Here is a 15,397-nt window from a genome sequence, read left to right as displayed (position 1 = left end):
AAACCCTGCAGCCCCACACACTAGCTAGACATTCTTTCTCTATTTGTGCATAGCGTGTTTCAGCATCTGAGAAGAGTCTGGAGCAGTAGGAAATCAGCCTCCACTCTTCTCTGTGAAGCTGGAGCAGCATTGCTCCCAGCCCATAACTGCTTGCATGTGCTGAAACTGGTTTGGTGGTGTTGTAGAAGGCAAGGTCTGGTGCTATAGTCAGCATGATCATGATCAGATGATTCAGAGCTCTAACAGGGTTAAGTATGTGAAAAGTTTCTTCGTTTATCACATTGACGTCTGTACTGGTGTCGATTTTAAACTCAATTGGACTTTCATCCACTTTCAGCTGAACAGTTCATGTTTTGCTTTTCTCATGATTATCTCACACTAAACCTAAGAAATATGAGGTTGCTTTGTCCTTAGTCTCTGTAATGCCATTTACTGCTTTTCTGGTCCTATACACCCTGGCCCAGAGTCCTATTTACGACAGTTGTGACACACAGTTTTCTTTGCAGGGCACATATTGTTTCTAGAATGCTGTACTTATCCACATTTCCCACATTTATCTTCATTTGTCCCTTTTTATTTCCTTGCTGCTTACTGTGTTTTGGTTTCCAATACATGTATCTCTTCTTATGGTGGACTTCCTCCACTGATCTCACCGATTTGCCCTGTTGGCTCACCTGAGCTGCCACCTCTTCAGATTGTCTGGTGGTCTGTATCGTTTGTGCCAACATCAGACTCACCATCAACTACAGCCGGCAGGAGAGTTCTTTGTCCTGTATCCCGACAACAATGCGGTCCTAGATGTTCTCTCTCGATGCGCCGAACTCACAGGTTTGTTAGGTCATACAGCGCTCGGATGAAACACTGAGTCTTTTCTCCCTGCCACTGAACACGCTGGTGAAAGCAGGATCTCTCTCTTATATTTCTCTGGGATAAGACATATTCATCAAACTTCTCCATAACGATAGAAAGATAATCACGGTCCTCCTTTGAGCGAACGTGAATGATTTATAAATCTTCTCTACTTCGCTGTCTACAGCATAAATCAGGCAGCTCAAAAGTTAAACTGTCTGCACAGCAATAGAGACCTGCTTCTCAGGCTACATCTCCACCTTGTAGTGACTCTCCCTCCTGCCCAGATGAACTCACTGGCTACACTCCTTCCTCGGCCTTTAAGACCGAGCTGCTATCTGCACTCTGGATTGAAATCAAAACTGAACTCAGAGAAACTCTGACCAAAAACTTGTCGAGGACTAAGGCTGAGCTCCTGGCAATGAAGTCAGAATTAACTATCAGTATTACAATCATTCAGCTGGTTGCGTGCACTTGAAGGATACTATGGGCGAGTTGGAGACATCACTCTACATGCACCGATGACATCACTCCGTTACAGGGTAAGGTTGAGCAACCATCAGTGGATCTGAAAAGATTAGACACTAAATGTGATGACCTGGAGGCCAGATCTCACCACAATAATATACAGTTGATAGGCATTCCAGAGAATTTTTCCACTTCTTCTACAGCCATCTCCACTTTGCTTAAGGAGGGTTTTCAGTTGGAGGAGGAGCCCTTGGTGGACCATCGTACTCTCCAGCCGTAACCTGGAGAGTGACCTTGCCCTATAGTGGTCCACCTGCACTATCACTTGGACTGTTTGGACATATTGTGCCGAGCTACGACCCAGCAGCGGATCAAGATTGGAGACATACACTTCTCTGTTTTTCCTGACCACACGCCAAAGACGGCCCAGGCCCAGGGTTCCTTTAATGATGCCTGCTGTTAGCTCTGCGAGATCCCGGGTATCTGTTTTGGACTGCTCTATCTGGTGCACCTTCAGGTCACACACAATGCCATGGAGAAGGAGTTTAAATCACTAGAAGAGGCCAGCGTGTTCATAAGGTTGCTCAATAAGAGGACTTTGTAAAGGTACATAACTCTACGCACTATGTTTCATATTTACCGACTCCTATTACTCTCTTTGCTTCACTGAGGTTGTTTTCTCTTTGTAATTAACATTTTGTAGTTTGTTAAATTTTGTACTTAAGTTGTGCCATGGTGGCGAATGTTGCTAAGTTTTTGGGAGCTCAAATTGCAGGTTTACTGCTACTGTCGAACTTAAAACCATAAGCAAAGGTTCAAGGGATCTGACTCCTTTTGGAGTCTGCACTGGGTTCTCCATCGTTTGTGAATGGGGTTGTTGTAAGTGTTATGGGAAGGAGGGTGGTAGGGAGTTGTTCACTTCAAAAAAGTTATTTCCTTCTCACTTCTTTCTTTCTTTTTTTCTTTGTTCTCTTTCTCATTCCCTTTTTTTAGTGGTGGGGGGCGGTGGTCCATATTCAGCTTTCTTTTCCTTTCTCTGTAAAAAGCTTGAATGCCTACTAATGATAATAATATGAATATCCCACAAACTTGGACTTGTGTGAGATTTTTGAGCTGGAATATTAGAGGCATGGGCAGCCGACTTAAGAGATCAAGGACTTTTGCCCATTTGAAATGTCTTAAAGCTGACCTAGTGTTTTTGCAGGAAACTCGCATGCACACCAGATATCAGGTCAGACTAAAATGTGCTTGGGTTTCTGAAGTATTCCACTCAAATTTCAAAAATCTTTAAAGCTCTTAAGCCAGGGGGTTGCTATTTTAGTTGGTTTTCAGCTTCTAAAGTTATATCAACGAAAAATGTCAGATGTTTGTCACTGTTGCATTATTTCATGTCCCAATTCTGTTCGTGAATATATATGCCCCCAATTTTGATGATCCAAATTTTATGCATATGCTATTTGAATGCCTTCCCTCTTTAGATGATAATGTCCTTATAGTAGGCAAGGATATGAATTGCGTCATCGATCCCAATCTAGATCACTCTGACCCTCGTAATTTGGTCCCTTCGTGAAAGTCTAGATCACTCTCAGATTTCATGTCAAAATAATGGTTGCATTGATCCCTGGAAATTTTACAACCCCCTCAGCAAGGAATTTTCTTTCTTTTCCCACTTGCATCGGTCTTTATCTCGGATTGATTACTTCTTTGTCGACACTAAGCTAATTCCAGACGTTCCAGCTGTTAATTATCACTCTATTGTCATTTCTCACGATGCCCCTCTTTCATTAGAGATCAAGTTTTCTTTTCAACATCCATATGTAACACCTTGGAGATTCCATCCTTTACTTTTTTCAGATGAAAGGTTTAATACATTTATTATAGCTAAAATTGATGATTTTATTGCAATGAATCAGAATGAGAGGGATCCAATCTCACATTCATTACATTGGGAATCACTTAAAGCATTCTTATGTGGACAAATTATTTCATACTGCACCCATGAGAATAAGTTCCATAAAGCAAAACTGCTAGAACTTGCCACTAATATCAATCTGGATCAACAAATTGCTATTTCCCCCTCACCACGTTTACTTAAACAACGCATTGATTTACAGACTGAATTTGATCTTATTGTAAGAGCGACTTCTCTTACGATCACATTCCACATATTATGGACATGGTGATAAGACGAACAGACTTCTCGCTCATCAGCTTCACTGCAGAGCAGCTTTGCATATGATCCCTCAAATAATAGATTTGTCAGGCACTTTACATCAGGATCATGGTCCATGTATTTTCACTCAGGCAGTTTGTTTTTTCGTTTGAAATGAAAAATAAAAATAGATTCATTTTTTCGTTTTTTGTTTATTAAACCAAAATCGGAAATCGGATTAACGGCTCAGTTCGGCTCCTTATCCGATTTCCCATTTAGTGCACAAAATGGAAATGGAAAAAACAGATAACCAGCGCTCAATTTCGATTTGCATTATTTCTTTTTTGACAAATGGTCTGGCCTGGAAGTTCTCTCTGCTCTGCACACTGTGCTTTTGTACACTCTTCCAAAGCGGCATGTATAATTTGATCATAATACCTTCTCACAGAAAGCCTTATACTCAGACTTTGTTTTGTATATGAAGCTAAAGGCTTCTAATGCAGCTTCCAATTCAGTAAATGGCTAAAGGGCAAGTCACCCAATTTTCTACCAACCTTTAATGGTTGGTAAACCATTAAACCAACAAATCCTAAGTGATGTTGTGTGGAACTTGCTAAATCTGGAGGATTAAAATTGTTAAACTTCTTTGCTCGTTGTTTTCCTCTAGTGTCCCGAATCCAGAGTTTCGCATGTACACAGTGGAAACCACACAGAGAACAACCAGTTGCCATTCAACTTCATACATATCTAGAGTTTTATTCAGACAATTAAATGCATAGAAAAAACAAATCAGCATCACAACCATAAAACACACATTAATTACCTGAGAAAAGTAGAAAAATGAACAAAATGCAAAAATAGGAGAAAAGCAAAGGCAGGAGAAAAACAAAGGTGCCTTTGGGAACGGCTCGTGCGGCCGCAAAACGAAGCAATTCGGCTTGCTGCTGTGAAGTGGAGACTTTTATTAAGAGGTGTATTGCTAATTTTAATATATGCATTGAAGGTGTGTCCTCTCCTTCTAAATCTCTAAGCAGTTTCAAATGACTTGGATAGGATGGGAGACCTATTCAAAACCAAAGATAAAGAGAAAGAGAGAGCAAAGGTCACTCTCAGAACAGGATGTTCTCATGCCAGTTACATCTGGAGTCTCTCCCAGTTCCTCCCTTTCTATACATTTGAGCAAAGACCCTAGTTACCAGAAAGAGATTTATTTTTCACCTAGACCTTTGGTCGTTTTCCTGCCTGAGCGATTCCATAATATCCCAAATACTAGTTTTGTTTTCTCAAGATTTTAGTGTTTTTCTTACCTCATAGAAAACACCAAAGAATTTGACCTAAACAGAAGTTATCTCTCCCATCCTGTTTTTCCCCATTACTTTTGTTTTTGTGAACTGCCGAGCACAGCACATCTGTTTCCTCTGATAGCAGACATTCTGTAGTGAAGGTCCTTTTTCAAAACCGTTTGTGATTTTATGTAAGTTAAGAAAATTAGTCCTTATTTTAACTTGAATCATTATCCAAATCTACCTAAATTAAAATCTACTCAAAATATTTTCATGCTCTATCTAATATTTCACATGCACCAATGTTAACTGTTGCTAAAATTAATATAATCAAACTTACGTCCTGTTGAAGATTTTAGGTTATAATATTTCTTAAGAAAACTCTCTGGCTCAATCTTCTTCGATCCCAGGTTCTCCCGGCGGACTGCATGTAGCCACACAGAAAACAATAATAAGTGGAGACGTCACAGACTTACAGAGTTTAATCCAACAGAAGACAACTCATAAAATTACAACAGAAACTGCAGAACAACAGAGACATACATTCATTTACATTTACATCAGTTGGTGTTAGGAAGATGTTATGGGCCCCTCATCCTCTTCTGTGGTTTAACAACACACAATATTTTTTCAAATTTTTATAAGTGAAGTATGACTGTCCAATTAGAAATGAAAACCTTTGTCCCCTTCATGAGATTATTTACTTATAACTTATTAGACTCAACTGACTAAACATAATGAACAACTTTTGAGTTGATACTTTCCATTATTTCTTAGCTCTGAATTTATAAGCAAGGAACATTAAAAAAATTGTCATATTTATTTAGTATCAACTTGTATGTAGTCAGAGCTTCAAACTCATATCTTGCAAAATAAATACAATGTTTTCATAAAAATGTATTTATTACAATTACATACAAGTAGATATTCAGCCTGTGTTTGGGGAATCATGACAAAATATTCCTATAATTTATGTATATAAAAGATGAGGAGACAGTGAAGAAGACGATGTCAGGAGGAGGAAGAGGATCACTGGGAAGCTGCATCCAAACCTGGAGCTGTGGCCTCTCTCATAGTGGAACAGCTGCCTGTATGAAACAATAAAAAATAATTGTTAAAAAAGTTCACACTGCATACAAGATGCCAGTAGGAGGGAAGAATATATTTCACACACACACACACACACACACACACGCACACACACACACACACACGCACACACACACACACAAATCAGAGGAAGGGAATATTAGTAACTGGTATTGGAAGAGAACACTGTGTCAAGATTTAGAAGATACTAACATCCTCAGAAGTGTCAAACTCTCCAGAGAAGAATATTATATTTTGACACACGTATCAAACAGTATCTGTGGTAAATATACAGTTGTGAACAGAAATATACAAAAGTATGTACAAGTGTATATATAGAGTATACAGTATTATAATAGTATACAGTATTAGTGCGAATGTTCAGACTAAATACCTACAAACTATGACTGTGGTGAATGTACAAGCAGTAATATACATATGTTGCAGTATTATTAAAAATACAATATTGGTGCAATATTAAGACTACAATATATATAACTATGGTGAATATACAAGCAGTAATCGGTAGTCTACATATTGTATATATGCACAGGTAATATATATATCCTAATGTTGGAGAATCAACTTGCTGTTCCAGGAAAACCATTTATCCACAATCGTTGTTGGCCATGTTAACTAGCTTGTGCATTCATGGCAGGCTTTGTTGTTGTGAGCCAGCTTTAGTGTAGCAGAGAGCAAGGGGAAAGGTATGAGCAGTGCATACACGTGGATGATTGGCAGTGCTAAATCCCTCCAACAGGCTCTGGTTTTCTGTAGATAACAGCAGGACCATAGGGAGAGGGCAGAGCTCTATTTTTTTTTTTTTAATTCTCCACAGATTGTAGCTCATATTTTTCTATTTAAAAAAAATCTTATTTTTCTATATTTTTAACATAAAAAAACATATTTTTAAATAAAAGTTACACTGCAGTTTTTCAACTATGCACCAACCTGATGGTTGGATAACCTAAATAACAAATTAAAAACAAGTATCCTTGTTGTTATTTAATTCAATTCAAAAATACTTTACTAACCCCAAAGGCAAATTGAATGTTGTTGTAACTCATTAATTCTTCAGAGTTATTGTAGATGCTATGTTTATTTATTCAATAAGTTAACTGTAAAAAGTATTTTTTAATTGAAAATGTTGCTTATTTTGTTTTTTTGATTAAAGTGCAATTAATTTCAATTAATTACCAACCCTGCAGTTAACTTGATTAAAAATTTTAATCAAGTCCCACCACTATTTATTACAGTTATGATGAGGCTGTCTATGACATGTATTTATGATTTTTATTGAGAACATGTAGGAATGTTGATACTTTGTCATTATAATAATTTACTGAACACATGCCCAGTGTGGTGTCAGACTGAAGCAAATCATACAATGACGTCTGCTGTATTTAGTTGAGGTTTGCAGTGGTAGGATGACAAAGTATGAAAGATTATCTACTTTCAAAGTATGTCTACCAAAGTAGACATACTACCTACTTTGGTAGTATGTCATCCTACCAAATGACATACTTTGTCATTTGGTAGGATGACAAAGTAAGTCATCTTTGTCATAGTTGACATACTATGACAAAGATGACATACTACTCTCATCAAATACTTTGGTAGGATGACAAAGTATGAAGGATTATGGAGGTTGAATACTTCAACAAGGCATTGTGAACCCTCCTTACCTGTTTTTGTGTAAATCTGTCAAAGTGAACCTGATCTGAGGGCAGACTGTAGAGAACCTCCGTAATCCTGAGCCGATGCTACAGGATCCCATTGGCCGGCATTGATGTGACAAACTTCACACCTCATTGCTTCATGTCAGCTTCCTGTCCAGCTAATTGGCTTTGCACCACTAGCACAGTTTCTTCCTTCGTCATCTCATTCAACTGAGTGGAAGAGACAGCCTGACATCCAGGCCCTCCCACCCCCAGAACAGTCAGCACATCACTCCCATTGATCTATTTTTAGCAGAGCGACATCTGGCAGCTAACTCCAAGGCAGAGGCATGCTACTCTCTGCATGTTTTCTATCATTATCAAATCATACTTTCAACATGTGGAGGTTTTCTTGGCAGATGGCTCATGTTCAGGAGATCACCAATTAAAAAGCGTAGTTTGCCTCTACTCAGTAATAGTTTATAGCTATTTGTGACTAAACTTTGAAATATACATTTTAAAATGCCGTTGATCAGAGAGATGGAATGATATGAAAAGTTTTATGTAAAGGACCTTGTGAAAATCTGTGAAAATCCAAATTATTTGTGGAAAATTAATCTATTCAGAGACTTTTTTCATAGAGCATATCTAAAATATTCTAAAGAAAATGCAGCTTGCAATGATAAAATCCCTGGACACATTGCTACTGGTGTTTACAAAGCAGCCAATCCAGAAACGCCATTCATTTCCTTGCTGTTGATTGGCTGTTCCCAAATTGCGTACCCACACAGCAAAGTAAAACAATGTTGAAACAACGTTGGGCAGAAACATTGAATCCATGTTGAAGCATGATATTGAAATGATATTGAAAGTGGTCGGTGACTTACATGTTGAATCAGTAACTGCCACTATATCAATGTTGATTCAACCATCATCTACCTTTGGATCTAAATGCACATTTGTGTTCATTTTACATTGAATCAAAGTTAAAGAATCAATACTGATTCATGTAAATATTTTGGTCTGATAGGTTTACACATCATAACATAACATTAAAAGTTTCCTCCCTGATAAACACATAATTTTGTTGGCAGACAATGGTTGTCATTCAAAGTTATCTTAAATTACCATATTTCCAAAAATGTGTGCATATAAAGTTAAAAATGACAACATTGTATTAGTCTTGCATTTTATTTAAGAAAACAGGCATAGATCTTTAAACATATCTGACTCCTTTTTGAACAACAGTCTCTTGTTCATGGTAGAACAGCATCCATGAGGTTAAGCCTGGTACTGTATGAACCAAGGAAACAGTATGTGTTGAGGTAACCCAAGTTTGACTCTGGTTGGCGTCACTCTGGTTCCTCCCACTGTGGTGCATAACAAAGCCACTTCTTGACAGTTTCGCTGTAGTTCTTGTCGGTCAGCTTTGGCTCAAACTACCGAGCAGCAGCTGAAAAACACAAAAATAAGAGTTGGACCACTCCACTGCTTGTAGTAACTTGTAAATGTTTTTGTGTCGACATATACACAGCCAGTGAGTAATAATATTTACAGACAAGTAAGAAAATGCATATACTTTTTCTTGTATCGCATCCTACTGTTTTCAGCATATAGTGTTTAATTTTAAACATGATAAACCCCCACTCAATAATAAAATGCTCTCAACCAGAGATAAAAGAGGAGAAGTGGTATATCTTAAAGATTTTACTTGTCCTCGCAAAGAAAATGATCACTGTCTCATGGCTGAAGCCTCAGCCCCCAACAATTTCCCAGTGGAAGAATAGAGTGAGGGAGGTTTTCCATATGGAACAAATTACGGCAAAACTTCAGATGAAAAGTGATATCTTCTTAGAAAAATGGTCCCTAATTCAAACATTCATTTCGAATCACAATTGATGGAAACTACGATTGATAAATAGGAGATTCCTCCTCGTGTTCTTCACCCTGATTGTATAATTATTATTTGCCTCTTTAAGACTTCAGACAAACAAAACATTTTATGAAACATAACATGTGAGTTTGTACATGTAACCTGTAAAATGTATTATCTGTAAGATGTATGTGATGTGACCTGCACTGGAAAATCTGAATAAAAAAGTTCTAAAAAAAAAAAAAAGAGAAGTGGGAGAGAGAGGATTGGGGAGAACGGGAGCAGGTAACAGGGAAAAAGAGGGGGTTTGGAGGAGAGGAGGAGAGAGAAGCGGAAGGAGTGCGACAAACGGCATACTTTGATTCAAAATGACCAGTTTTTCCCAACCCTGGTGCTCAAAGCAAACTGACCTGCATGTTTTCAGATGATTGAAGTTCAGCAAACCCATTTAATCAGCCATCAGTTGAAATTATGTGTACCTCCCTGCCCTTGTCTGCCCTGCTTGCTCTGTTTTTGTCTTTTTCTATATTTTTGGAGCCTTTCTTTGCACATCATCCAAATCTACAAATTTGGATGATCCAAATCTACAAATTATGGATCTGGTCAATCGATCTCTCAATGCAAGTGATCAAATTTTTGATGAGAAGTCTGGGCACAGGATAGCCCTCTTGTCCTGTGGGGACACACCCGGCGGGATTCACCCTGGATTTATTCATAACAGGATTTCTGCTGTTTGGCGCTTGTGGATTCCTGGATTATCGACAAATTTATGACAGACTTGGCCGAACAAGCGAACACTCGGACTGTTGGTGTGGACAGAGACGAGGACTCTAAAACTCACTAAAGAGTTGAAATCGATCTTGGAGAAGTTGCTAGTTTCGGTTCAGTGGAACCACCAAACTAATTTGGATGATTGGGAACTGAGATGTATCGGAGAGACTTTAGGGAAGATTGAAATTTATAATCTTCCCGACCTAAGACATTCTGTTTATGAATTGGCTTTCCCCATGTGGCCTTTGAAGGGCTGCGTATCTCTAATCTCCTTGAAGATATGTAAACACAACGCTCCTTCCCTCCTCACCCCCTCCTGTTTCCTTGGAGCTGTGGAGCTGAGCGCTCCCAAGGACATCATTCCTCGATAACAAACACCTTTATCGGACTTTGCCAGGAGGCTCAGCCACCTGGTTTCGTGGCCCTTTGACATCACCACCTTCACTCATGTCTTTGTCCTTTGAGGACACTGGCATTTCAGTCCTTAGAACTGACCCCAAAACATAGATTCAATGACATATTTTCAACATTAATTATTTGGCTAGAATTAGATGATTGTTTGATGGTTTATCCACCTTCAATTGTTGACCTTAACCATAAATTCAGCCTTTTTGATTATAATTCAACATTGAATTAACATCTTTAGCAGGTTGCAAACAAGCCAACAGTGAAGGGGCTGTGTGGTTGGGACGTCCCACTCGTGAATGGGGCGGTGGACCGCTTCACTCCTTGTAGTGACTTGAAGATGTTTTTGTGTCGACACATTACGCACAAACAGCCAGCAATAATATTTACGGACAAGTAAGAAAATGTACAGAAAGGAATCACAACCCTATTCTCAACATGTAATGCTTAATTTAAAACGTGATTATCCCCTGCCCAATAATAAAATGCTCTAAGCCACAGCTCAAAGAGAAGGAGTGAGACAAACGGCATACATTGATTCAACATTGATAAGATGTTGGCATTTCAATCATTAGAATTTGACCACAAAACATTGATTCAATGACATCTCTTCAACATTGGTTACTTGGCTGGAATCGGATGATTGTTTGATGGTTGATTCACCATCAATCGTTGACCTTAACCAAAAATCAACCTGTCTGACCATAATTCAAAATTGACAGTACTATCACTTGCTATCTGGGGAGATATGGAAGGTTTTGGATGTTGACTTCTGCGGTCAAGATAAGATGGTTTCCACCTTGTGTATTAATGAATATTCACTTGGCATGCAGTGATGTGAAGATTTGTGCCGGTGTTTATATCTGATATTATTAATATTGTTATGGCTGAGAACTGATATTTACTGATATATATTTATTCCATTTCCCTTTCAATACTTTGTAATCACATGTATTCATTGATTTTAGCTATTTGCAGACAGTTGTGATCCCTAAGCCCTGTGAACACAGCTGGTCCACTGTAATGTGTATGAATTCAACATTATTCACAATATGTCTGCAGTTTTGTTAAAGTGTGTTTGAAATTGTGCAAAGCTTTTTCTGTTCAAGGAAACCCAGCAGACTGCATCAAGTCATTGACTTGCAGCATTCACTCCTTCTGGACTAGCATGTAGTGGCAATTGCTTGTTTTGTTGTTGACTTTACATCAATCCTTCATACCATGGTTGCATGTAACGGCAGTAGAGAGGAAAACATCCCCTTTAACAGGAAGAAACCTGCAGCTGAACCAGAACCTGGCTCTGTACAGGTGGCCATCTGCTACGACCGACTGGAGATTTGAGAAGACGGAGTAGAATGTACAAAAGGAAACGGATGAACTGATGTAGGATTAATTTTGATGTTCATGAAAGTCAAAACTTAATGACAAAAGAATGAGAACAATTAGTTGATGGCAGCCGATGCTTAGCTTCTGTGGAGAGAAAACAAGAAGTTAAACACTGATCTGTCTGAAGGAATCTGTGGTAAATGAAGGAAACTGCAGAGGTGGATCAGCATCCTGTGTGCTTCTCCATCCACTGGTTTCTATGGTTTTCTCCTCAACCTGCTGCTAGGTTCTGCTACGCCGGACCCACAGCCTGCTGAACTAATGAAACTTGCAATCAAATCAGAAAACTTTCAGTTGAAAGAATTGTAAAGGAAAGAGGTCACTGGGAAAATGGAGGAAATCAATTTACTTATTTTGGCATATTTCATAGTTTAGCTAGACTTTTATCACCATGTTAAACTAAGATTAGATATTTTCTGAATTACTCATAATTAGGAATAATTCTAAATAATTTTCTTTCTGTTTTTTCTTTTGCTCAATAGTTATGTCACAGAAGTGTGTGGTACAATGCTACATATGTAGTAGAAGCTGTTCTCTTCCTTCATATCTTTTCTGTTTTGGTCATAGATGTCAGTTTTTAGACCCAGTCTCACTGAGTCTGTTGGTTCGTTTCCACTGGCAGTTTGCAGCAATGAAAAATAACCGGTTAAAGTGCAATTTGGTTCTACCTAGTGAGCTTTTCCATTATCTCCTCTGTACCTTACTAATGTGGGCAGGACATGAGCAACAGCAGCTGTGGTCGACTCTCCTCTGTTTGCAGCAACACTTAGCAATAGAGAACCTCGAGGTTCTGGTTGTGATGGACCAAAATATACCCAGATATTTGCTTTTGTCTTATTGAAATTCATTCCTGGCCCAAACATAATGATAAAGACTGAGATCAGCTGATTATTTTGCTGTACATATAATTACCTTCTGGTGTTTCTTTTTTAAAAATGTGCAACCTTTTGGATTCATGTAATGTAATGCAGTCAAAAAATGTAAACCAGTAGCCATGCATAAATTTTATTATTACTTTTTAACCTAATGAAAAATAAAATTCATATCTCAAGCTAATATCATGTAGTTCCTGTGTTTCACAGTCGACGCAAAACAGCAGCTCTGTCAGAAAGCTGACCAACAGCTTTACTGCTTCTCTCTTATTTATTTCTGTATTTCATAGTGGCAAACTGCTAGCAATGCTGCTAATCACGGTCATTCTGCTGCAAAGGTTACGGCATGTGTTCCTGCTGCTGCTCCTGATTAAACTCATAATTAAACTCCTCCATACTGAGCAGCTCTCTGATAGCAGACGGCAAGTCTGCAGTCCACAGCTAAAAACACTAAATGTTGTTAGCAGTTTTCAGTGATGTCAATCACGAGCCAATCAATGAATGTGGTCAGCTGTCAATCAAATCACTTCGATGCAGTACTCAGCTCAGTCCTGCTAGCACTACCCCGGAAGTAGGTGCAAAAATCTGAGAACAGCCAGCCAGAGCCTCGCTGGATCTGCTGATGGAAAATGAATCTGACTGAGGTGGACCACGACCAAACTGGTTAGAGGCGGGCTATTGGAAAAGTGCCTAAAGCTAGTGTCACTTCAAGGTAGTTAAGTGTATCATGAAGAAGTCTGTGTTAGTTGACTTCTCGCTCTGACATGTCTGTCTTTGTCTTTCCTCACAGTTCGGCTCCACGACAGCATATCAGAAGAAGGATTCCACTATCTGGTCTTTGATCTGTAAGTGCTGCTTCTTTTTTTCCAAGTCATATTAATGTCCCAATCAGACAGTTAACCCTTAGCTGTTACATGTTTTGGGGATGACAAAAACATGTTGCATCCATATCCTCATGAGAGTTGAGGGGGTGTACATTAATCCATCCTTGTTCTTCCTACAGGATTTTAGTCGGTTGTCCAAAAATCTTTGCTTGGAAATAGCCTGGTAGAAAGCAGCCCCTTGTTTTACACCGTTTGCTTTGTCCAGAGGCTCTAGGCTCTCAGCTGTCGAGAAATGATTGCTTCCTGGAGGTTTGGATTGTGCTGAGATTTTAAATTTTAACCCTAACTGCTAACATTTGTCTGTGATGGTATGTAATGCACCACTTTGATGCTAAGAAGCTTACTGGAAGTTGCCTGTGCTGTTAACAACCGTCCTCCACTGTGAAGAGAGAAGAGCCAATCCGAGCGAGCTTTAATGTTAATTTGATACTTGGAAGCGTGGCCAACATGGACTGAACAGCTTCCTTCACTTCTTCTGCTGCCATTGCTAAAACTGCAGATAGACGACAATTCTAAAACAGCACAGAAAATTGTCATTGTTCACTACTTCTTCTGTTCGCCTGATAAAAAAAATCAGCCACAGACGATCTGAGTCAAGGGAAGACACAGGAAGGCAATGACCAGGCTAGCTTGGAGATGAACTCCCATAAAAAATGGCCAGGGGGTTTAGGTGGATATTCAGTTGTCTGGTTACAATTCAACATATAAAAAAACATACAGATATAAACTTTATGGAGATTTTATCTCTTCTTTTGAAAGCAATACAAGTATGAACACTTTTTAATTCAGGTTATTTCAATGGCAATAAGTTTGTGTGGCTTCATCACGGGGGGCTAATAATGCTGACCTCAACTGTACACATTCCTACCTGTATTTCTAGGCATAGCTTGTTGGAAGGGAAATATGGAATTTCTGCTAGTGGTGTACCAACTGCAGATTCCTGACCAGTCTTTCTACTGATGCCGATTTAGACCAATACCTGTTTTTCAGCCCTCTTTTTTTATGAGAAGGAGAGTGGTTCATTTTCAGACCTTTTAGCAGCCTGGCTCCAGAGGAGTTTAGTTGGGGGGTCATTGGTTTATATGCGAGGGAATGGGGGGGTGCAGCTTTGACTTTAATATAAATACATAAACAACTCTTGTGTAACCTTTCGAATAAAATAATCATGTTTATCAATACAAAATAAGCAAGGATGTAAACAGTGACATGTATTTATGTAATTATGCTCAAATTTACATAAACATTAGCTTATATGTTGCACAAATCTAAGAATCTAATGTTTCTAATCTCTGAATTTCTTTAAATGCAAAATCAGCAGCAATAATAATATTGCTCAATTAAAAGAAAACAGTACAGTGCCGTAAAACTACTCATATAAGTACAGTTTTTCCCAAAAAGTTACTCATGTTAATCTAACCAGCCCTAGTATAGATGGCAACTATGCTATTGCCTATTCTTGTTAACAAACTTAACGTGATGTATTGGCATCAGCTAGTCTATTACCTGCATCCAACAGCATTACTCAACTCACTCTGTTAGCTTAAGGCAGGGATGTCCAAAGTCGGTCCTCGAGGGCCGACATCCTGCATGTTTTAGTTCTCTCTCTGGTTGTAGTAACAACCTTTTCAGCTTGTCAATGTTATTCTTAGGCCTTCTAACGATCCATCATTTGATCCAGGTGCATTAAACCAGGGAGAGAACTAAAAC

The 15,397-nt window shown here is 38.7% G+C and overlaps 1 protein-coding gene across 4 annotated transcripts in view; it reads left to right on the top strand.

The window, feature by feature from the left end:
- The window catches only part of camk2d1 (calcium/calmodulin-dependent protein kinase (CaM kinase) II delta 1), a 117,686-nt gene that overhangs the window by 39,291 nt on the left and 62,998 nt on the right, over positions 1–15,397 (top strand). For all 4 annotated transcript variants that reach the window (XR_015766206.1, XM_088015985.1, XM_088015986.1 and 1 more), the window contains one exon: positions 13,597–13,651. Coding sequence is in view for 3 of the 4 variants with exons in the window: in XM_088015985.1 (XP_087872111.1) it covers positions 13,597–13,651 (55 nt within the window). In the remaining variant the exon portion in view is untranslated. The remainder of the gene's footprint in view (positions 1–13,596; positions 13,652–15,397) is intronic.

This window comes from Poecilia mexicana, unplaced genomic scaffold (assembly GCF_051168715.1).
Source record: "Poecilia mexicana isolate PSO_F unplaced genomic scaffold, ASM5116871v1 scaffold_18, whole genome shotgun sequence".
Taxonomy (NCBI): domain Eukaryota; kingdom Metazoa; phylum Chordata; class Actinopteri; order Cyprinodontiformes; family Poeciliidae; genus Poecilia; species Poecilia mexicana.
This window is presented reverse-complemented; position numbering and strand designations above follow the sequence as displayed.